Genomic DNA, 25,000 nt, shown 5'->3' with positions numbered 1-25,000 from the left:
TGAAGAAACAGCTATTTCGTTTCTTTCGTTTTTTAAAAGCAGCACCACTTATGCTATAAGCATTTGTAAACGTCGATTGCTGCTTTTTCAATGACCGTGCCAATTTAGAGAGTTTATCTTCATGTAGCGTTCATGCAATAGTTATATTTCTTGCCATGGTTTGCTTCATAGTGTCGTCTTAATTCTTTTCACAACAGCCACATGTTGCTTACAAATAAAGCATGTTGGCTTTCCATTCATGTGAACAAAGAAATGCGAAATTCCCAATTTCTCTTGAAACGCATGGAACGCTTTGGTGAGCTTTCTCTTCACGGATAAAGACATAGTGACACTTGTCACTACAAATCTTAGTAGAAATCTACAAGTTGGAACAAAAAAAATTTTCTGGTGTTTGCTCACATGTTCTAAGAGGTGACAGTGAGTGAATCAATGTGTGCTATTTAGGGGATTATAAACATGCTATTCTTGTTTAAATATGGTAATTGTTTTGGGTTTGCCTTTGTATTTTTATAACTGTCACTTGGCCCGGGCCACGGTATCGGATCAGGCCCGCCATAGGAAACAAGTTTGACATCCGTGGTTTCTATAAATAATAATAATATAAAATGCAATGCACCAGTCCAAATATGCATTTTGGGTTTTTTGAAAAATTAACGTAACGTAAAAAAAAAAAAAAGATTTTGCATGTCTTATGTTGCAGGACTTGGAACAGAAAATGAAAATGTTGGAAAACCTACAGGATGACTTTGATTTTAACTACAAAACCCTCAAAAGCCAAGGAGGTGAGTCATTTAGTTGTGTGTGTGTGTTACACGTATGCAGTGATAAATGTGGGATTTGTATTCCCAAAATCCTTTTCTTTCCTCTTGTGAGAAATCTATCCCCTAACTACTGGGATAAAGTGGAGGTGCTCATACACACACACACACATCACACATATTTTTTGCTTCAACTCAGAAATACAGGATCTAAATGGAAACAGTCAAGCAGCAGCAACAAGACAGAAGATGGCACAGCTGGAACAAATGCTAACTGCCTTGGACCAGCTCAGAAGGGTAAGGAACTTAGTTAGCCATTATGCTTTTTATTTTTTTTTTCCTCTTCCCATGTGAGCTTTGGTGCCTCCTAAGGTGTTTGATTGGTATCCCCCTGAGACATCAGTCCTCTAACAAATGAGCTAACTTCTCATGCTCAAGCCTGCACTGAAAAAGTTGCGCATTTAGAAAGCTGTATCATCTCCATCCCTATCCTCTCTACTTAAGTATTGAATGGCTTGTTTAAACATACAACATACTTACTTGATAATGTGCAAAACTTTGTGCGTGGGTGTGAATATGTATCTATCTGAAACTTGATTTAATGCACTGTGTTTTACATCAACAGCAAATTGTAACAGAAATGGCGGGTCTCCTGTCTGCCATGGATTTTGTTCAGAAGACGCTGACGGATGATGAGCTGGCAGACTGGAAGAGAAGACAGCAGATCGCCTGCATAGGGGGGCCCCCTAATATTTGCCTTGACCGCTTGGAAAATTGGTAAGAAATCGTAATATAATTGCTGAGCTTCTGGTGCTAAAGGCAGCTCAACTTGTTACGCAGATCTTTTTTAAGGTAACACTGTAAAGCTATGGCAGTCTGTAAGGATGAGGTTCCTCTTTTTTACTTTTTTTATACTAACCATTTTTTTTTTTTTTTTTTTTTTTTTTGAGGAAATCCTTGTGCTTATTAGGCGAGATCACTCCTGACTTGGGAGTTCAGTCAGAATAAAGTGTGTAATTTTAAAATGTAATCGAAACCAGGAGTCGTGAAATGTATCTTTATGTAAGTTCAATTCAATAAACAGGCATGGCACAATCAACATTAATAATTCAAAATAGGCTGCCTTTTGCACAAGATCAACCCCACTCCAACCATCAACCCCAACGCCAATCTCTTTCCAAGATCCACCCCCCGCCCTTCAACCAGCCACTAGACCACCTTTCCTTGAGCCCCCCTCCCCAAGAAATAGTACTATTTCTTATTCCTCCACAGTTGCTCAGCTCTGTAGGAATTTGTCTCAGCCGTATGCTTGTTCTCTCTCCCGATCCCCGCAGGATCACGTCCCTGGCAGAGTCTCAGCTCCAGACCCGTCAGCAGATTAAGAAGCTGGAGGAGCTGCAACAGAAAGTCTCGTACAAGGGAGACCCCATTGTCCAGCACCGGCCCGTCCTGGAGGAGAGGATCGTGGAGCTCTTCAGGAACCTCATGAAGAGGTACACTCTGAAAGGGGCTGCTCAGCTCTGAGGAATTTTTTTGAAGTTTATGGAATTTGCATATGGAACATGTATTTGCACAAATTATTTCAGTATCATAATCTTAAATTGCATGTAACATCTTGTATGTCACACATACTCTGTAGGTTGATCTGCTTTTTCATAGATCAAATTTTGTGTGTTTTTTCTTTAATTATGTTTTACATTAAGAACAATATTCTTATAGCTAACTGATTTTTTTAAATAAAGGAATTAATATATGCATGAGTTGGATTAGAATTACAGTAGGCTGTTTTTATTTATATATTGATTTGATATGTAGGCGAAACCCATACCAATACTATCAGGTATCCTTAATGTGCTACTTGGGTTTCACCTACTGGTGTGTGTGTATATGTATATAATGTGTGTGTGTGGCCCAGTTTGATTCTAACTGTTTTTAACATGTTTTTTGTTTTTATCCATTGAGTCTGTGGTGGTGATTTGCAGTAGCTTATTTAACATAGTACCTTATTCCAGTATAAAAATGGAATTGCAAACCTTTCAAAGTTGGCATGTGAATGTGAAGTGTTCACGAAAATATCTTGTGTGTGTTTTTTGCAGTGCCTTCGTAGTGGAGAGACAACCTTGCATGCCCATGCACCCAGACCGCCCCCTCGTCATCAAAACAGGCGTACAGTTTACCACCAAAGTCAGGTTGGTAGGGTGACACTGTTTGACACTTGACCTTCCTTCAGGTTTGATGATCTAACCTTCAGTCCTGAATTAATTTTGCCGAGCTGAAGAATCTTTTATTGAGTATGCATGAGAACAGGACAAAAACTAAATTTTTTTACATGTATTTCTACAATACCTCAGACTAAGACCTAACATTTGCAGTCTATTTTCTGACAGTATATGTTAACATGCAGCGCTAAGATAAAGCGGGACCTTGAGTTTAAGAAACGACAAAAGCATGCTGTGGTGTGGGGGTTAGGTGCATATTCTGAAGATTTCCTTTTTTAATTTCAAATAAAACGCTTTGTAGATTCAAAATGTAACACGTGTTATTTTCTTTGCAGGTTACTGGTGAAATTTCCTGATTTAAATTATCAGCTGAAAATTAAAGTTTGCATTGACAAGTGAGTAAAAAAAAAAAAAAAAAAATATATATATATATATATATATATATATATATATATATATATATATATATATATATATAAAAAAAAAAATAAATAAATTGTGGTGGTACATTCTTGATCTTCTGTTAATGTTTGTCTTTTTTTTTTTTGTTTCTAATCTTTTTCTGCTTATACAGGGATACAGTAGATGCTTCATTAAGGGGGTAAGATTTCATCCGTTTGTAAATATGTGCCATAGTGACAGGCAATTGATAGACCAAAGCATTACAGCAATATTACTTTATGCACAGGTGTCTGAAGTTGATGTAGCAAGGGAAGCGATAGAGAGAAATTTGTTTTAACCCTTTCATGTATGGTGACCTCATATGGGGACAGATACAAAAATGCATGACAGATACACCATGCATCAGCCCTGTAGACTGGCTGGGCACCTGCCTGTAAGACGCTGTAGCTCTGGCCTGGCTGCATGGCGGGCCTGCAGAGTGAAAAGAAGCGGTCGGCTGACGGCACACGCTTCGGAGGACAGCGTGTGTTTGTCTTCGCCACTCCCAAGTCGGTGCATTGGTGGTAGCAGTGGGCTGAGCCTAAATACAGTTGGGCGTTTGATTGGAAGAAAATTTTTACCCTGTTTTATTTAAAAAATAAATGCTACTACTGTTTCTCATATTCATAAGTATGTAATGCGTGTTTAAAAATATTAGAATAGAATAACAAATCTCACGAGTTGCTGTACAAAAAAGTGCATTGGGATCCTTCTGTAAAGTTTGCATAAATTTCTAGATCACGAAAATTCAACATCTTGGGCACAAACACAAAGGTCATGAACATGGAGGAATCCAATAACGGCAGCCTGTCCGCTGAATTCAAACACCTGGTGAGACCTTTTAATAATTGCATTTTATCTTATTTTTTTTTCCCTGTTAAACTGATACAGTAACTTTACTCTGAACTGCTGCTATCTGGGTATGTTCTGGTGTTGATGGTCATGACGTGTTTCATTGCAGACTCTGAGAGAGCAGCGGTGTGGAAATGGAGGACGAGCTAACAGTGATGTAAGTACAGGGGGCTAAAAGGAACCCCCTTAACTATTGTACATGTGGTCTGACTTCCAAGCGTCAGCCGAAACTCCTAACATAAAATAATAAATTCTGAGGTCAAGACCAGATTTCGGTTATTTTTGATTTTGGAGGAAAGGGGTTTAGGAAATTTAAGTTACAATGTGTTTATGCAAAAAAGTAGTTTTTATTTAAAAAAAATAAATAAAAATAATAATTGACCTAGCACTTGGATTTGACATCACGTGATATTATTTTATAAAACTCACCCCTCCAGTATGGTACTTTTCCTGGCTTAATCGAAATTATTTTAGGATTGGAGTTTAGTGTGTTGTGTCCCTGCTTCATGGTCTTGTGTTTTCCTGTCTTTTCTCAGGCATCCTTGATTGTAACAGAAGAGCTGCATCTCATCACCTTCGAGACTGAGGTCTACCACCAGGGACTCAAAATGGACTTGGAGGTTAGTTTAGCAAGATGGTGAAATTAACTAGCAACTTGGGTAATGTCATAGTTAGTTTAATGTTCTTTGGTTTTAAGTTGCTGCTTTTTGTTTGTAATAGCCAAGTTGCTCTGTAAAATAAAATAAAAAAATAACAAATGAGGTATGTAACTGCTTTCGTAATTTCTTTTATTATTTCTTTTTTTTTTAATATATGTAAACAGACCCACTCCTTACCTGTAGTGGTGATCTCCAACATATGTCAAATGCCAAACGCCTGGGCCTCCATCCTCTGGTATAACATGCTGACCAACCACCCAAAAAATGTGAACTTCTTCACCAAGCCCCCCGTGGGTACCTGGGACCAGGTGGCAGAGGTGCTGAGCTGGCAGTTTTCATCTACCACCAAGCGAGGGCTTTCCATCGAACAGCTCACCACCCTGGCGGAGAAGCTACTAGGTCTGTAGACACAGCGTGTAAGAAATCTTTGCAACAGTAAAAAGTGGGTATCACGCTAGCTAGGAACTGCAATGGGGTTTACGCTGGAAAGAAAAGGTACACTGGCATAAAAGCTTAGCAAACCTGTCCCTAGGGTTGTTTTTTAGTCCTTGGTACTCGGGTGAGGTTTCCTTCTGTCCTTTCCAAACCAGGACCTTCATTCAACTCCTCAACAACTAGGTTCAATTAAACTATTTAGAGGTCTGGTAGGAGCAAAGCTCTGGATTATGCAATTATATAGTTTAAGGATGTGGTTGGAACCGGATTATGGACTGGAATAGACTGAAAGCACCACAAGTGAGTACACCACTGCCTTAGTACAACAAATCTAACCGTGCATTGGAAATGTTTTCGCCAGCTATTTATTTTGTTTAAAAATATAATAAAAATAAATAAATAAAAAAATAGGGTTGTTTGTTTCTAAATAAAGGCAAGCCCCATATTATACATAGGAAAGCATTAAAGAAACTGGTGATGCCACCAAACAAATCTAATTCCATTATTTACTGTTGTGTGATTTCCCATAACTTCCTGGGGGAGTGGTGACGCAATGCAGATCAGATTTTGTTTGTCGAATTCAGACTGCTGCACATGTTTCTTTCACTACCTCTTAAACAGTTGGACAAAAATAAGTTATTTTTAAAATACTATATTCATATATAAATATATATTCTGGAGGGTATGTGTATATCCATAATCCACCTCCACTAACCTACCAACCTTTTTTTTTTTTTTTTAGCTCCATGTGTTAGTTATTCAGGATGCCAAATTACTTGGGCAAAATTCTGCAAGGTAAAAATTAATATAGATTTACTTTCTCTTTGATGCATTTTGACATCTGCTGTATTTTGACATTTCTGAGCAATTGATTGATCGCTTGTTAATTTTACCTTGTTTTATCTGCAGGAAAACATGGCAGGCAAAGGGTTTTCGTTCTGGGTGTGGCTGGACAATATCATTGACCTGGTGAAAAAGTACATGCTGGCGCTTTGGAACGAAGGGTAAGTTATGATCAAGAGCCAGAACTGTGCTGCACTGTTTGTCCTTGTGCCGGAGAGCATGTTGAGAAGACTGCCTTTCTTTAATTTGTCAGGTACATAATGGGGTTCATCAGCAAGGAGAGGGAACGAGCCCTCCTGAGCACAAAACCCCCGGGGACCTTCCTTCTGAGGTTCAGCGAGAGCAGCAAAGAAGGGGGCATCACTTTCACCTGGGTAGAGAAGGACATCAGTGGTAAGCGCAGCTAGTAGTCGCTCGGGATGTGAAGGTGGCTGCTTTTGATTTGTAGTACTTTGTTTCCTTCTTCCTGAACCCTGGTTGAGTTGAAAGACTCAGTATCCATGCAATGCCAGTTTGAGGCTAAGGTCGCATTTGTTTACAAAACTTGAAGGATGGACGCAATTGCTTTTCTTCCTGTAACCCTAACAGTTCTTACAAGGATATTAAAGCACAGAGGAAGCTTTAAATGTTTATGTCCACTCGTCACTTGATCCATTAGTGTTATGACGTACTCTCACCCATCCCGCTTTAGAGAAAGGGTCAGAAAAGTCAGTGGCAGGACAGATTAAACTAAACGGCTAAACTAACAGTATCAGGGGCAGCAGGGTTTTCAACCTGGGTTGAGTGGTGCAAGGAAATTAGGTATAAGTAATACAGCATCTTTCTGTCGGTGCGAAACAGGGTCTGTTTTAAAATCTGTGTCCTCCTAAGGCAAGACCCAGATTCAGTCTGTGGAGCCCTACACCAAGCAGCAGCTCAACAGCATGTCCTTTGCGGAAATCATCATGGGCTACAAAATCATGGATGCCACCAACATCCTGGTGTCTCCTCTGGTGTACCTGTATCCCGAAATCCCAAAGGAGGAGGCGTTTGGGAAGTACTGCCGCACTGAGAACACGGAGCAGCCTGACTTCACTGAACCAGGTAGTAGTTGATTGTCCTGTTATGAATCCCATTTGCCCAGATTAGGATGAGCATTTCTACTGGAAATGCTGTAATGCAGTCTTGTTTTATAGGGTTTAAAGAAAAAAAGAATATGTTGCTTTTTAATAGTCAAGCATCCAAAATCTCTTCTGGAACTGATTTAAATAGTTTCAGGGTCTGCCTTTAAAGGGAAAAGTTTAAAATAAAAAAAAAATTGGGGACTTTCCCCAAGAGTTCTGTTGTGTTGAGATATTTTCCTAGTGTTAAACAGGCATACTATTTTATATTTCTCATGCTACTGTAAATAACTTTTTTAAAATGATTGTTGTTATTAAGACCGCTGTTTAGAAACAGGACTGACAACAGATTATCTTCTGAATTTTTCACCGATTCTGTGGTTGATTAGTATATAACAAATGATTTTTTTGTTTGTTTGTTTTTTTTAAATAGGCACAGTCCCATATCTAAAGACAAAATTCATCTGTGTAACACCGTAAGTATTCTGTCCTTTTTTGTAATTACATGTATTGTTTTTATGTTCAGTGGCTGCAGTAAAACGTTCCTGTGGCTCTGAACAATGCATTACCGCCTTCAAATTCAAGGTGTTCAATAATTTCAAATAAAAGTGACCAGGCTTGTATGTTTTCATCTAGTGCATCTTTTTGAAAATGTGGTACTTCCCATTTAACACCACTGTAAGATCCCTGCTCCTAAATAGTCATTCCAAGACATGGAGAAAGGGAAGGAGCTGTCCCACAGAATATAACATCCCTTAGGCAAATGGACATTTTCCCTGTATTTACATATTTTGGTAAATGGTACTTTTAAAGTCCCGTCAGTACTTGTAAAAACTTTAAACGCATCATGTTGAAAAATAACTTGTGTAGTTAGGGTTGAGGAATCTTTGCCCTCAAACACCAAAACATGTTTGTACTTGCTTATGTAGCAATACAGCTGAGGTAATGTTTCTTGCTTGCATTTTAAGATTGAGACTAAACAATATGAACATGATTTACATCTTTTATTCAAAGAAACTACAAAGTGATATTGCAAAAGTCTACCTCAATCCATAATAGTAGTACAGTATTTCACACAATTTTAAAGTGTCATATTTTTCATTTTTAACATTTCGTTTAGTATATGGAAAACCTACAAAACATTTCAATGTTATCCAGCAGGTTTCATTTGACCTTTTATGAAGCAAGTGTTGGCCATAGCTGTAGAAACCTTCTCAACATAGAACGCTAAGATGGGACCTTGAGGTCCCACCAGGACTGAAAGGGTTAAAGGTCTCTCAAGAAGCAGAGTTGCTAAGGCAACGGGGATACTGAAGGCAACAACGGCATTCTCTACAGAAAGGTGCCTAGTAGGGCTGCTTCGATTAAGTTGATTTTTGGATCGATTCCATTCCTCATTATATACATCAATATAAATACTGAATAATCAATTCAATAATTAAGTTTTTGTAACGCTCATAGTTAATAACATTATTTAAGTTTATCAACGAAACTTCACCGAACGTCCTTGTTCTTTTCCTGCTCGTGTTAACTAGCATCTGATTTGCTGGTCCCATCCTCCCAGCGAATCGGTTTTGAAAATGCTTTGCAAATCCCGCCCCTCTGTGTGTTCGATGTAAATAAAAGGAAAGCTTGCCGCCTTAAATCCAGAGGAGGACAACAGGCTTGTATTCCTGGCAAACAGCCTGTCAGTAAATTGTGCACATTGAAGAAAACTGACTGTATATAGTTTGCGCTGTTTTGGAGTTTCAAAATGAACTGTAATATAATGAATATTTAAGAATATTCAATAATGTTACAAGAAAAGAAACTGTCGGTGATGTTATATGCAATTTTGGAGTAACGATCAGCTTGACCTGTAGCGGTTATGCATGTTGTGGTAAGTCAATCAATTTGTTGTTGTTGTTTGTTTTAGGCAGGGATTTTCACATTGTGCGTTTCACAGATAGTGAAGGTTAGGTGGTGCAGTGTTAACAAGATGCAATGTGTGATGCTGCAGGCAGCTTTCACTGAGTTTGGAATAAATATTTTAGTAACACCCCTGTAGTAGGTTAAACTTGTTGCGAATGTTGTGTGTTTTTGTATTCTGTTCTGACTCTTTCAAGGCATAATTACCCCTCGTATTCACTTGTTGTGCTTTTTATTTCACAGCAATCATATTCAAATAATCAGGAATGGAGCGAAAATGTATGTGGATGGTACAGTCATCGAGAGCTATGTATATAATATGTATATTGGAACGATTTGTATTTTGTGTGCCCGATCGATTTGCTATTTTGAGGCTTAACTGACAGCCCTAGTGCCTAGTGAGAAAATGACCTATCTTTGTAGGTGCCCATCCGTCTTCATGGACCTGCCAGACAGTGAGCTGTTGATGAATGGATTTGGCGGGTAGGGAGAAGTAGATCTGCATTTACAAGATTCTTAAGAGTAGTGGTGGCAGATTAGTGCTCCATAGTTTTGTTTGATATCCATCCTGTTCTGTAACCAGCATAACAAGGAATGCATGCCTTCTCATAATCTCCCCCTGTGCATCCTTTTTGTTTTTTCAAATGAGCTGTCTTGTTCTAGCAGTGACTTTGCATGGATTAGCATTGCTGTTGTTTTATTGTAAAACTGCCTTTAGTGGCTATTTATACTGGTTCGCTTGCCAGGACTGGTGCTGCATTTTTTTTGGCCGTTGAAGGGGCAGCATCAAAATGATGGCACACTTTTCTCTTCTGTTTAAATGCCACTTGATTTATTTAGTAATTTTAGCAGACGCTTTTTATCTAAAGCAATTTACAGAGACTTGGGGGTAAACTATGCATCACAACTGCTGCAGAGGTTTACAATAGAACCTCTGTTTAATGCCTGATCCAAAGGACGGAGCACAAGGAGGTTAAGTGACTTGCTCACGGTCACACACAGAGTCAGTGGCTGGGATTGAAGCGGAAACCTCCCGCTAACAAGTTACTTTCTTTAACCACTGGAGCACCAAGCCTGCTATCTAAATAATAGAGTTTATTGCAGTATACTCTACTATTTAGTTCTACGAATATATGAGTGTTTCTTTAAAGATTTCACTTGAGCCACTTTGGGGTGTGAATGTAGTGGTGAGGCTAATTAACCTTGTTCAGTCTGGCTGGAGTTGCAGGTCCCTTGAATTAGAACTTCTAATAACATGTTTCCCTCTGACCTGTGTTTTGTTATTGCAGGTTGTTTTTAAGGGAAAGCCAGTTTCTGCACATTTCCCTTTTCCTAACTAACCACAACACTGTGAAGATCACCTAACTCTGCTTCCTTTCTAACCAATCTTGTCTCTTTTTCTTTCTTTAATCATACGTGGTTTACATCATAAGGCAAAACCCGTCCAAATCAGATTTTGATGGCTTGTTTTTCTACTTGTGAAAACATGTCTGCTCTCTCCATTTAAGCTGTATGTAAAAAAAAAAAAAAAAAAAAAAAAAAAAAAAAAAAAAAAAAAAAAAAATAAAAAATAAGAAAACGACCGCTAGTTTTTTGCGATTAAAGGTGACACTGGAAGCGAACGATGCGAGCAAATTTTGTATCTGCATCAAAAGCGAATATTTTAGCAGAAACTGTCACGTGACCCAATCCCACACAAGACAGCCGGCCCATTCACGCAGCGCATAGACTACAGAACAAGCAAGCGAAGCCAACGCACACCAAAGAGAGCAAAGTCACCACACATCCAGGAGAGAAAAAATTGGCAGGCGAGGTCCTGCTGACAAGGGGAAGAGGTAAAACACACAATCACACTCGCAGTAAGAAAACACAGTACACCCCTGGCACCCACAAAACAGTACACAAACAACTGTTTATATAATTTCCCCTTCTCGTCTACCCTCTCCCACAGTCCATACTGCATTAAACTGTTGCAGGCAGGGCTTATGCTGGAACTGGGGTTGGGGCAAGGGTTGCGACTGACCCTTGGGCTGTGTAGAAATAGGGCTGAGGCTGATCCTGTGTGTGGTTTTGTGAGGGGGTTGGGAACTGATTGGAGTGAAATCGACCAGTCACTCGTGACTGGTGGGGTGGGTGGGGCGGGGGGGAATAGAACCCATTTCTATTCCTGTGGAGTCGCTCGCTTCGCTAAGACAGCCACTCGCAGTCTGTGTAGACACACCCGTACGTTCCAGTCACTAATGAATTATTTGCTTGCATCACTTGCTTCCAGTGTAGATCCACCTTTTTTAGGAATCAGTGGAAACACAAATTATCTACATGGTGTATGATCTGCAATTCCTCCTTGCATTAACTTTGGATAATTTAACAGTTTTGGCGGGTGTGTGTGTGTGTGAATATATATAAATAAAATTGCTGTTTTTTGATGCTTTTATGATATTCTAATGGCCCATCTTTTTCTTTGGTTTAATGTGCAGGACAAACTCGGGTAACACCAGCGACCTTTTCCCAATGTCTCCCCGCACCCTGGACTCACTGATGCACAACGAGGGTGCAGAAGCCAGTGCTGGAGGACAGCTAGGTAAGCAAGAGCAGGGAACATTTCAATAGAAATCGACGTTGCGTATAGGATACTGTAAAGGTGATGTGCAACACAAGCTGATGGCCACTTTCTGAAGTCAGAGCAGCTGCATAGCCTTGAGTGTGGTCAAAATCAGCTTGTACCTTACACAGTCACCTACACTATACTAATATTTTGAAACCCTGTTTATGGCCTCTTCGCAAACCATCTTTTTTTAAACAAGGAAGACAGATTTGTAACTGGAATTTCTTGATTTAAACATGTTCGCAAGGAGATCGGAATCCAAATCAAAACAAAAAATAATAATTTTGCCTGAAATAATTTTCCTTTTTATAATTGCTGTAAAACACATTCTCGGTGGCAGTGTTGTTTGAACTACAGAAGCAGCTCCGTCCTGAACTTCAGCTTACGCCACTGGAGTGGAATGTGAGCAAAGACATATTTGAAACTAGCCCCAGTAAGCATGTTCATTTAATATCACAAATGTATCCCACGCTGGATATGCCAGCATTTTGGATTGCTATTAATATAAGGGTCTGATATAGCCGCCACGTGGCACACCCCATGTCTCGGAAACCGCTGAGACTTATTAATTTTAAGATTATGTGAATACCTATCTTAAAATTTACCAATGTAGATATATTATCTCCCACCTAATATTGGCTTGTCGTGTTGCATCAAAACAATGTTCTGATTTTTTGTTTTTGTTTGTTAAAGTTCTCCTTCAGACTCAGTTGACACACATCTGTCTTTTTTAGTACTGATGATGATGATGATGATTACTCTTTTTTTGTTCCCCCCCCAGACACACTTACCCTGGATATGGAGTACAGTTCAGATGCTGCTTCACCCATGTGAAGAACAGATGTATTCACATTTGTGTACCTACATTTACCTTTTTTTTTTTTTTTTTTGTTTTTGGTTTTTTGTTTCAGATTTTGCACCTTTTGGTATGGTGTGTGTGTGTGTGTGTGTGTGTATATACAGTAGTCTATCGCATATCCGACTGCGGTGGAACCAGGGCAAGGATATGTAAAGTTGGATAAATTAATCCCGTTTTAAATACCATTACACACAACTGTAACAATTGCCATATTCACAGTTATTGTTTTGAGATTCAGCTTTTATTAGGGAGCTCCCCTAAATCTTTTATTTAGAAAGATATAGGGTATTAATGCTTGTGACAGAGTAGCCATCTGCATGTGTGCATTCACTGCTGAGTGAAGATCGAGGCGGAGGTTGAAGCTGATACGCCCCCCGCAGGTGAACAGGATTTATTTACATGTTAACACACGGAACAGCTCATGTGACACTACCAGCAATGAGTACATAAAACACAGTGTACGAAAACTTTGGTGGGATCTACAATCTCTGAACTAATCTCTGTTCACTAATAAACAAACTGTGGCTACTCGCATGGCTGTCAGTGGTTTCGACTTGCTTACTGTCACCTTCGGTATCCAACCCTGGTTCTCTCTCCCTCTCTTGAGATATATATATATATATATAGTGTGTGTTTTATATAGGTGTCCCTTTCGGTCACTGAGTGTATAATTGTCATGTTAAATTTCCTGTTTGTATCTATTTCATAATGCATATAGGTTTTTGTCAGTGCCTCCCTTCCTTCTGTATGTACCCCATTCTGTAGGTTTTATTTCATATAATTATCTTGTGATTTTAAACAAAGTATTGCACAGATTTACTTTTCTTGTACATGCTGCATCTTGAGAATGTGTTTGTTTTAAGGCTGAAGAGATGCATCGATTTATAGTATCGATAGTCAAGCCTGTGCATCGTTTTTTTGTAGGGTTTAAGCAAAGGTATGTTTTTTTTTCTTTTTTTTTTTTTTTTTTTTGGGAGGGGGGGGATTTTGCTTTGACCCCCAACTGGTACACATCACACGAATAACTAAATAATAATATATTTTTAATTGACTATATGCATAGAGATGTAATCAATTTAATATGCATTATAGTTTTTAAAGTGTCACTAGCAATGTTACACAGTAACCCACAGCTCCACATACATTGCTGTGTTTTTTTTACCTTTTCATAACGGCGATAAGTCGGTACATCAGCTATTTTGGAGAACGATATGTCAATAGTGAAAAATTAGGCATCGCCCAAACCTTAAGAGGTGTTTTTTTTTTTTTTTTTTTTTTGTTTTTTTTAAGCATAGCAAAAAAATTAATTGTGCCTGTGCACATGTTGTGCAAAACCAAATATCGGGACACGTGGCTTTACTTTCAAATGGGATGTTGGTTTAATGAAATACAAAGCTTTGTTTTTGAATCCATTAAGTGCTGTCCCTTTACACTTATGTCAGTAAGACTAAATAAATGTATACCATATGTGTAGTTATATTACTATGTACCATATGTGTTTAGCTATATATGTTAATGTAGGGAATGGACGTGTTATGGATTGGTATGTTACAAGAACAGAGGGGAATCCAGACAGTGTGTAGTCCTTGCTGATTGACAAATATTATATATTCTCTCTCTTTTTATTTTTACAAGTTAACTGAGGTGTGCTGATCATTCAAACTGTTAAGGTAAAGCAAGCATTCAGCTTTATTGGTATAGAATGTTGCCAATATGGCGTTTTTGTATTCATTTTGTAACCGGCAACATTGTATATGTGACCTTGAAGCACTTGTTTTCTGTACAATTATATGCTGTAACTAATTGCTTGAACATTTTAATAATAAACAGTATTAAGCCACACAAGTCAGTCGGTCAGTTATTTTATCAATCTCAAGGAATGGTGAAATATTATTTACTAGTTTATTTGCTATCAGATGATTTTTTTTTTTTTTAAACTGGGGGAATTATTTTATTTATTTTTGCTTACATCAAAGACCCTCCTTTCCTTCATTTAAGTTTTAATTTGCAGATTCATCATTTTTTTTATATATTTTTTTTATTACAAAAAATGAGTTGGATTGAGTTCCATCTCAAAAAGGGGGTTTTCCTTTTACAGAACTTCACATTTTGGTTGAGTAGTTTCCTCCTGTTTTATATAGTTTCCACTTGATTTGCAAGGCACCCGGGTTTCACTTGAGATCATTTTATATTACACCTATTCAACAAGAGAGTTCAATCCGGTTCAGTCCTGACTGGTCTCAATTGCTGGTTTGGGTGTTATCTTTAGTCATGCAAAATACACTGAAATGAGCGGGTGGAATAAAACCCTTGTGTGTGTGTGTGTGTGTGTGTGTGTGTGTGTATATATATATATATATATATATATATATATATGTGTGTGTGTATATATATATATATATATATATATATATATATATATATATATATATATATATATATATATATATATATATATATATATATATATATATGTGTGTGTGTGTGTGTGTGTATATATATATATAAAATAAAATGTGTTCTTTGAGAGGTATTTCTAGATTTACCGGCTTGAGATTAAAATAAATATTATAACACTGTGTCATAATAGGATAAAAGATAAGTAGTTTTCTTAAGGGCCAAAGTATTAGTCTAATTAATACCTTCATCAGGTAAAAGGTTATAGTTTTTCCTTTTAAATGATACAATTGAATGTGTAAATAAAACATTTTATTTTAAGGAAGCTTCAATTTGAGATATGTGTCCTGATGGTGGATTACAATAAACATGCAATCTCTTTGTACAATACCTAAAACCCAGGTAATGCATTCCAGGCATGGTCCCTACTAAAAATGTAAAAAAAAAAAAAAAAATGTTTCTGGTAACAAAGGACTATTTGTAAAGATTTCTTCTGTGGAAATTTACAAACAAAACACTGCAGGGGATTTCCCTAGCCTGGGCTCTGTTCACCGCAGGACACAGTACTTCCTGTAGCGTGAATTCCGAAGCAAGATAGTAAGGTTTTAATTGCAGGCATGAAGAAAGAAAAAAGAAAAAAATAAATCATTCTATACATGTGCAATATATCCCTTCAAATCTTCACATCTGTCAGAGGTGGGCAACTGTGGCCCTTCCACACCTAGTCTGCTTCCACCAATGCTTAGTTATTCAATTGACCCAATTCAGTAGCCCACCCGTGATCTGTATGGGATATTCCTTTGGAATATCGGACTCGTTGCTCCCACCTGCTGGGCACTTAAGTCATTACACTTCTGATGGTCATTATTCACTTTAAGAAAAACAAGTTCAAACCTTAGAGAGAAGCCCCAGAGATCCACATTTTAGCAAAACGTAGTTTGGAAAGCAACTTTTCTTTTGTACTGGGGAGAGAAGCTTTGTGTGTGGAGGAGTATTAATGATACCTACCAATGAAGAGGTAACGAATACAGTAGATTTAACAGGAACCGCATTATGGCTTCAATCGTATCTTATAATTTTACTGATCAGGAGACCTGGTTCACCTTATATGAAATCACTGGTCTGGAATGAGCAAAAGATAAGCTCTGTTTAAAGTCACGGCTGGTTTGCTGCTGTTTAGACCAGCATTCTCCTGTACAGCAAATAGAAAGAATACGTGCTTTCTATAGTGTAGAACTGGCTCAGCCAATTCAATGACAAACTCGATGAGAGACTAGACCAAATGTTTTAATGTATATATTTTTCTTGTAGTGTTTTTATATATTTTTGCACAATATTTCTGCACATACTGTATAACGTGTAGGACAAAAGTTTAATATATATTTGTGCTAAAAGCAGTAAAATGGCTGTAGTGGTTATGAATGAGAATGTTATGGGCGCATGCTGCCATCTTGTGGTCAGAATATATATATTCTGAGAGAGACACAGAGCTGTAGCTTTGAGAATCTACAGATGTGTGTATATAATTTCAAAAGGCTTTGAGAATCTACAGATGTGTGTCTATATAATTTCAAAAGGCTTGATAAATATTGGCCATTTTGAATCCAGGGAAGAGTCAATGTTTGGTAATATCTGCTGGTTTGGCAGGTGAAAAGAGGCCCAAAAGTAAGGAATGGGGCAGAAAAACGATGGTTAAAATACCCAATCCAAAAAAAAAAAAAAAAAAAAAAAAAAAAAAAGGGACGATTCCAAGTATTGAAGAAGCAGTGGAAATGGCAGCGAGGCTAATAGAGGGCTGGCGGGGGGGAATTGATTTTTAACACACTTAAGTCTTCCAGACCTTCTGTGCTCGAAGGTCATTGTGACTGGAGGGAGAAAGCGATCACCTAGGCAACGCCACATTCACTTCCTCTCTCCAGGGCGCTATGGCCGGCTTGCTTGGTTTCCGCAGGTTAAGCAGGACGGCTTTATTTTGTCCTTAAGTCTTGTTTTTCTGTCTTCTTTAAAATACATGTTAAAATGTGCACGTATTTGAAATTCTAGGAAAACCTCTATAACCCAAATTAAGTGGGATCACGGGGTGGTGGTAAAATCAGATTGTTATGTCTGTCAGATGGTTTACATGACTTTCAATCAAGAAATCATATAACCAAAGGTTATGAGCTGCTTATGCATTCTCTATGATAAAATGACAGGTTTCCAGGGAGCTGTTTGGGTAATCAAGGCTCAGATCCCCAGCCATGCTGTTTTTGATGTCTTTTAAACATTGGTTATTCATTTCACCTCTAACTGTAAACGTTAAGGAGATAAAGGGTTGGTTTGCAGGTGCTTCCCTATCTAGATTTAGCTTTTTTTTGACGGCCTTAGAAAATTAGTGCTCGGTTTATACCAGATTACACACCCATAAACTTTGTTTAAGGAGCAAGACGTGGTGGCCGAGCCATTGACAGTGATATGGCAGGTCATTGTTAAACCTGGTGTATGTACAGGACTCATTGCAATCAATTCAAAGGAACTGGAATGGGAATTAATATTTTTGAGAATTGTGGTTTGTTTATTGCTTTTGTTTGAAGCCAATTTAATTGACTAGCGGTAACTTAACTTAAGTTTGGTGAGTGGTGCTCCAGTCGTGTCTTTCCATGCTCTTTAAGCCTGATATCTGCTATTAGCTGCTGTGTTGCTGCTACTATTTCATGTATTGTGCTACTATCATGTATTATGCACTTTCCACTGTATTTAATGTATTATGCATTGTTTTTCTACTGTTTCATGTATTGTGCATTTCTCTGTATTGTCACTGCATCTTGTAAAGCACCTTGTGATGGTGCTCCACTATGATAGGCGCTGTATAAAATAAAGATTGATTGATATAAGTGAGAAGCTCATTTATACATAATACTGCTAATTGCAATTTTGATCAGTAATGTGTTGGAATTGATTAGAAGAGAAAGGGAATTGGAATTGAATAATTGGAATAAAAAAAAAAAAAAACCAGGAATTCAGCCCACAACCCTGATCATGTGTGAGATGGAGAATGACTGCCTATTAAGGCTAAACGCAAAGTCAGTTTTATTCAGATGAATGCATCCATCCGCTCGTGTCATTAACCCTGGGCAAAGAGTGTTTGTATCAGGTTGCTTTCCAAAAATGGATCGTAAAAAAAATAAGAACCAGCAGCTCACAGCAATGTACTTGGAAGCCAAGTCTGTCGTCGTGGCTGAGTTCCTGGTAAAACTGTTAAAATGATAAGATTTGATTTTTATGAAAGGTACCATGCTGTAGGGTAAAAGAGTAAGCCTGTCCTTGTTTATCAACAAGCTGCTTATCAAAAGCAGAAGAGCAGGCTTGTTTAAAAAGTCACTTTATGATTATTATTTTTATTTAGTTCTTTTAGAAGATCTTTTGTGCAGCAAAATCTAGCTTAAAATGACCTAAAATGTAGTAACCCTTTCTAAATGTGGCTTTGTGCTTGCAGTTACAGCATTTGGCCACCAGGTAGCGCCAAATCCAACAGCACCTAGCTTGTACACAGCAGTGTATTGCTAACAAAACTGAAGGAACGTTGTTTTCAAAGTGGCAGCCGATGGTCAAAAAAGACACTGTTATTGCCAGCAGCCACGCAACATTTAAACGTGTTGACTCAGTATAGCTCCGTGCCAAATGCCAGTATTTAAATGGCAATGTTCTACTTAAACAGAACATTTTAACTGAGTTGTTCCTATTTTAATTTCAAGAACCCATGACATTTGAACACATAAATGAACATAAGGAATGAAATACATCCATCTGTACCTGCTAAAGGTGTAATTTTGTCAAAGAGTTCTGGTGAAACTATAACCCCACGTTAGCAAGCCCCTATATGTACAGTAGGGGTTTAGAATTATTCGAATTAGTTAGAAACAATTAATTGTTGCAGGATTGATAAGTACATTTCTTCCCAGATTCAAAATACATACCTCCCCATTCCATAGTTGCTGTAAAAATAAAACAATAATATCTCTGTTTAAACTTTGTAATCTCTGTCATTTATTGTCAAACTGAAGGCTCATTTATAGTGCATTTGATTTATCTTCAGCAACCGTGTAAGGTGCTTTGATCTTTTTTATGAAGTCAGTTTAAGGTTAATCAGTGACTAGAGGCTAATAAGAAGGATTGCATTTTAAAAACTATTCTTAAATCTTTTTTTTTTAAATCAGTCCTATACATTGCATGTTTACCACAATAACTGCACACTTCGCAGTGCTGTGCCTTTTATAAGCTACTTTCAATCTGCTGTGCTATACTTTGCTATCCCTTTACTGCAGTATAAAATGCCAGCCTCCATAGAGCATGGAAATCACACAGCACTGGTTTCCCATATGCCACCAGGTTTGCAGTTTTTTTTTTAAAACTGTTTTCAGTCGTACCCATGAACCCTTAAGGAAAGTTTGGTGGTTTCAGTTCCCGGCAGATCAGTAAGAAATGACTATCTCTGCGCCCACTCTCTCTCTCTCTCTCTCTCTGTCTGTCTTCTGCATAATTGCCTATCCCTCGATATAGGACTCAAAGTGACAGAGAGGACAGAGAGCAGTTGCCAATATGGCCTTTCACTCAATAATTCTATCTGCAGCACTTCGAGCGTTTCTATGTTCATTATACCCTAAAAACCTTGTGCTGTAGTCTGTTAATCACACGTGTCACTTCATGCTGACCAAGGTGAAATCTGCCCTGTGTTTAGACTAGCAAAGTCAATGCCAGCCACTGTGATCCCTGCAATAGTTTTCATTCGTTTCCAAAGCCTGTAGCATTACTGTATGTTCTACCAGAACCAACCACACTGATGTTTAAACAATTAAAACAGAAACTGTGCTTAATAAAAGTGCATGTGTATTTCTGTAAAAGCAAGGCCATACATCATCATTAATGCTCCACTGGCTACCTGTAAAGTTCAGGATTACTTTAAAAACTCTCCTGCTCACCTACTCTCCTGCCCTTCATCATACAGGTCCAGAGTATCTCTCCAACCTGCTGACCTGCTATGTCCCTGCCTACAAGCTGTGGTCCTCTGACCCTGGTCTGCTTGTTATACCCAAGCAAAAATGCACCACACTCGGAGAGCGCTCTTTTAGCTTCATGGCCCCAACTCTCTGGAACTCTCTCCCAGCTTTGGTGCGTGCAGCTCCCACATTCGCTCCCTTCAAATCAACTCTCAAGACCCACATGTTCTCTCCTGCTGTCAATGCTCTTCAAGCCTCATATCTATTATTAGCTGTTAATTGCTAGTTCAGGTTTTTCACTCCATCTTATTCGTATGATTCTGTATGACACACACATCCACAATGTTTAGAATTCACATCCTAGCCTTGTATTTAATGTATTATGCCTGTATTTAATGTATTTGCATTGTTTTTTGCTCTTTGTATTTAATGTACTATGCCCTGTATTTCACTGTATTTAATGTATTATGCATTGTACCTCACTATCTTGTAAAGCGCTTTGTGATGGTGGTCAACTATGAAAGGCGCCATATAAAATAAATATTGATTGATTGATTGTTTGAAGGACGCCACTGGTTTACCCAGGTTCCATACGTCCATTGAAAGCTTTACAAATTCAGCAGAAGGACCAAAAATTGAAACCTATTTTCTATACTGAGTGAGCCTAAGGAAATCAGTAAGTTTGTATGTTTTGCCTTATGATCGACATGGATGGATAGAGCAGTTCTCGGAATCTCATCAATGAAGTGGCTTGCTGAGAGTACTAATTCCCTTTAGTTCTGTGGTACAGCCCCCGCTGTCACTAGAATGTTAAAGCAAAGACTGCTGTGCAATAACAAGCCCATCAGTAATCATGACTGCAAAGTCAGAGCCTCCACCGAGCTGCAGGGATCAGGGTCAGAGACAGGAAGGCAGACTGAAAAAGTAGGGTTAAGTGACACATAGACCGTAGAGGTGAGTCATGCAATCAGGAGCTCTTTGGTTTGAATCCCACTTGTTGCGCTTTGCAGAACTGAAGGCCCACAGGGGGGCGCTGTGTTGTACTTTGCATTCCTGCGGATGGGGAAGACAATAGGCTGGGTTTAGTTTCCTCACAGTGTAAGAGAATAGACCGAGGATGGGCTCTGTACTGGGGAGAGAAGGAGTGTTTAAATCTGCCCCTTGCACTGCATGTACTGCTTGCCATTAGACGAGAACTATTGCAGAGCCATTGAGAACCATTTGGGGAAACCATAACTCTGCAAACAGAGTAAGTGTATTCAAACACCTTCTGGACAACCAGATGTTTTTCACAAGCCAGTTTATGCATCACCGAGCTTTTGATTGTTTTCCTTAACTTGGGGGGAGTCACAGCAACCTGGAACGATCTATAATTGCATGTTTAAATGCAGGAAATGTGTGTACACATGACATACTTTCCTAAAGACGCCCACATGCTTTTTATAGGAAAGATGTATAGTCATGTCCCGTTTGCTATATTAAAAAACAATGCATTGACAACAGGTTATTCATAATAGTGAACAGACATGCAGTCATTCAGAGAACTGCTTTCATCTCAGTACTTCACTTAGAAAAGCTACTCTAAACAGAAGTGTACTCACATGCGCCACATTTTTTAAGTTGCAGCAGATTACTAGCAATGCCTTATGAAAGCCCAATTTAGTGTGCCCAAGAAAACCGATCTCTAATTACTGTGCATTTACACAGTAGTTACTTAGTAAACACATGTGTACTTACAGTGTTATTATGCATAGTTACAATGTGAGTTTTTTTTGCATGCTCTAACCTTATCCCTAAATCTAACCCAAACTCTAAACCTTTTTCTGATACAATTGTGTGCTTACATATATGAGCAAAAAGATTTACACTAAGTATATCGTAACTATGCATAATAACATTGTAATTATGTGCAAATACACATGTATTTACTATGTAACTACTATGTAAATACACAGTAATTAAAGATGCTTAATGTAAAGTTTTATACATCTAGAATTCTTATGCTGGGCAGTCCCTGGGAAACCTAAAAACGTTTGTTGCAAAATTTCCAGAGACAGGGAAATAGTGGAGGCGGTCGTACATTATATACGTCACAGTATACATTTTTTCACATAAGGTGTCTGAAAATCTGTATATCAGTCATTTAAACATAATTTATAATGCTAACTCCTTTTTGCTTACCTAATGACTTCTAGTTCTTAAATACCACTTATCCAATTATCATTAAACTCTTCTTTAATATTTCTTATTCAGTATATCCCCACATGAAATTTTAAAAATGCATACATTATAAAACAGACGCATAGACAGGAAGCCTAACATGGTCCACTTGTGCACACAGTGGCTGAAGGGAATTCACATCACGGGTAAAACATTTTTCATCATAGCGATAGCTCAGCGTTTTTATTTATATCCGTGGCTGTACAATAATAACATCAATAAAATTATATTTCTCCTCTTTAGTACTGCAAGGTGTGTAACAACCCCCCCCCCCCTAATTTTAACCAGAACATGCAGTAGAAATCCAGTACAGCTGGCTGAGAAACATTTAACATTGGATTTTCCTTTAAAGTCTCCCATCCTAATGCTGACCTAAGTCTTGCTCTGGTTTTAAGAAATGCAGATCCTAGTCCAAGGTGGTATCTGTCATCAGGGGAGAAGAACAGATAATTCCTGAATATGTGAAACGCTATTAACACGAGTAAGAAGAAATCATATTTCACGGCCGTGGCATAATGCAATGATACAAGAATTTGTGTAAATGCTGCAGATGCCTATTGTGACCAATAAAACTTCATGTGCTAATCCCTAAACCCTTTTAGACAGAACAGCGCATAAAAAGATTACAAGATTATATTGTAATTTAGGAACATGTTATCTGTATAATTTGCTACTGTAACCTCTTTTATGAGCTCATTTATTAATCATACAAAGCTTGTGTGTGTGAGATCTGTAATTTGAAATCCAACCGTGAATATATTACATGATTTACAATGCAAATCCTAAAATTAATTTTAATGGATTCAGTTATCGAGGACACATAAAAGTAAGAAATATTATTTTGTGTCTGGCTGTCATATGAAAAAAGAAATCAATTAATAAATACTAAGGTTCTCTATTAAATGTTTTCCAAGTAATACAGTCCCCTGAAATAGTCATCTAAGAGTGCATTTACAAGATAGTGTAGCGTTTATCATATTTTACAGACTTCAGTAATCCATTGCTTAAAATCCCTAATTTAATATTTTGTATTATCATTTTAAATATAACATTTTTTGACAAGTTTACTATTACTATTCCAGTAAAAAGAATCCACTGGTTTTTAAAATACTCCTCAAAGCTTCATAGCGCACAAAAGCCCATATATGAAGAATGAATGCTGTGCAAAACTGATATACTTTGCTTCAAAGCTGATATTTCAGAAAATCAGCTTTGAAGCAAATTAATGCCGCAGTAGCAAATAATGATCTGATAAACCATATAGCATCACTCACCCACACCCCCACACAATAGGATATCAAGCAGGTAACAAATTAGATATTTAGAAAATGCAGATGATATCTAAAAGCCCCAGCAATCCAAATCTCAGAAGCCTGTACTTCTAATAGTTTCCTTGAAATGATTTAAAATAGAGAGATCATGGTTAAAATACATATCCAATCTAGTCTTCGCTGCATAATCTTCTAATCATCGTCATCCCTACTTACAACCATTTCAGATAATTGGGCTTTAATGGATCACTGTTCTAGTGGTCGCCATGTAATTAGGCGTGCATAGTAAATGCAGCCTGCTTCTTTTAAAAAATCAGCAGAGAGAATTACTGGAAGTCCTTCTAATGCATTCCTGTTTCTGATTGACGGTTTACCTTGTTTGGCATCACATAAAAATTATAATGCGGGGTGGGGGGGGGGGGGGGGGGGGGCGTTGGGTGGCACAGTCTGATCTGAAGGTATTACTGGTAGGAAGAATTGAAGGAACGTTTTAGGCGTAAGATAACCAAAGCATTAAATCTTTAACATTAGAAGATAGTGTTGTTCTGTGTATGTTATTCTGAAATTTGGGGATCCATATTTATTAAGAACAACAAAAAATAGACTTCTCATTCCTGGTACCTTTTTTTATTTCCAGTGATGTATATAAGACTCACTGAATTTGTGAGGAAAGAGGTATGGAAGCATGACACACTGTGGAATGTGAGTTTTTCTTCCAACTATGAACTTTGGAACCTCTTGGAATGAATATTCTATTCTGACATAATCATGACTTTATCTACATAATTCTTGAAAAATATCAAGTTTACTGCTCTATGTTATTTTTCTTTTTACACAGCTGAAGAAGGGTTTTTGTCTGAAACTTCATCGTTGTAACCTTTTGTGTAAAACCAAAAAATTGCTTTTCATTGATATATATAATATGATAAACATATTTGACCCTGAATCACACCCAGAGGTTCTTATCAACATATTTACTGGACTGCATGTAACATCAGATGCACAAGAGTCTCTATTGAAAACCTGGCATCAAAACAGTTGCTGACATGGCCAAGAAGACCAAATTTAAGTTTGGCAAGGGTGGGACAATCACAGAAGCTATCAGTCCAGAAATTGTTTTCTGCAGAGCCCTGTTCTTAGCAAGATGAAAGATGATGTTTCAATAGCAACTGTTCTGTCAGCCAATAGGACCAGTGCCAGTGTCCCGCTTCCAAAGCTAACGGAAGTTTTTGATCAATATGACAACAGCAACTCTGTGAAAACTGCAGAAAGCACTGGACAGGATCTAAGATTGGATGCAAGCAATAACAGATCTTGCCAAATTGGAAGAGTGTGACGAGCAATTTCTGCATCAAAGAAGTTAGTAACAGTGCTGTATGACCAGCACGAGAAAGAAAAGGAGACCCACAGAGACCTGAATGGTTTGCACCTCAATCTAGCCATCAAAGAGAACAAGC

At 37.9% G+C, this 25,000-nt stretch overlaps 2 protein-coding genes across 5 annotated transcripts in view; one reads left to right on the top strand and one right to left on the bottom strand.

Annotated features, from left to right (window-relative positions):
• The first annotated feature begins 672 nt into the window (after positions 1 to 672).
• LOC121301776 (signal transducer and activator of transcription 3-like) lies at positions 673 to 12,942 on the top strand. 4 transcript variants are annotated; one of them, XM_041231375.1, is made up of 19 exons: positions 673 to 782; positions 958 to 1,055; positions 1,384 to 1,535; positions 2,093 to 2,251; positions 2,855 to 2,947; positions 3,313 to 3,372; positions 3,552 to 3,578; positions 4,156 to 4,249; positions 4,380 to 4,427; positions 4,807 to 4,890; positions 5,094 to 5,328; positions 6,107 to 6,159; positions 6,274 to 6,368; positions 6,461 to 6,600; positions 7,078 to 7,290; positions 7,741 to 7,783; positions 9,639 to 9,698; positions 11,693 to 11,796; positions 12,602 to 12,942. In XM_041231375.1, the coding sequence occupies exons 1-19, from the start codon at positions 692 to 694 to the stop codon at positions 12,652 to 12,654; spliced, it is 1,902 nt and encodes a 633-aa protein (XP_041087309.1). In that variant the 5' UTR covers positions 673 to 691; the 3' UTR covers positions 12,655 to 12,942. The 4 variants fall into 4 exon arrangements, with proteins under 4 accessions (XP_041087309.1, XP_041087308.1, XP_041087311.1 ...); XM_041231374.1 differs by having other exon boundaries at positions 7,078 to 7,293; XM_041231377.1 differs by lacking the exon at positions 9,639 to 9,698.
• A 10,813-nt stretch (positions 12,943 to 23,755) lies between these two features.
• The window catches only part of LOC121301743 (cytosolic 5'-nucleotidase 3-like), a 4,262-nt gene continuing 3,017 nt past the window's right edge, over positions 23,756 to 25,000 (bottom strand). The window contains exon 5 of the mRNA XM_041231339.1: positions 23,756 to 23,792. Coding sequence (XP_041087273.1) covers positions 23,756 to 23,792 — 37 coding nt within the window. The remainder of the gene's footprint in view (positions 23,793 to 25,000) is intronic.

The sequence above is a fragment of the Polyodon spathula genome, chromosome 28 (assembly GCF_017654505.1).
Source record: "Polyodon spathula isolate WHYD16114869_AA chromosome 28, ASM1765450v1, whole genome shotgun sequence".
Taxonomy (NCBI): Eukaryota; Metazoa; Chordata; class Actinopteri; order Acipenseriformes; family Polyodontidae; genus Polyodon; species Polyodon spathula.
Note: the sequence above shows the minus strand (reverse complement) of the source record. Positions and strands in the feature narration are given on the sequence as shown.

Bases quoted from the DNA above. Each gene is read 5' to 3' on its own strand.
- LOC121301776 (XM_041231374.1), top strand. From the start codon at position 692: ATGTTGCAGGACTTGGAACAGAAAATGAAAATGTTGGAAAACCTACAG. The intron at 4,428-4,806 runs GTAAGTACAGGG...GTCTTTTCTCAG, and splicing joins GAGGACGAGCTAACAGTGAT to GCATCCTTGATTGTAACAGA. The intron at 6,601-7,077 runs GTAAGCGCAGCT...TGTCCTCCTAAG, and splicing joins GGTAGAGAAGGACATCAGTG to GCAAGACCCAGATTCAGTCT.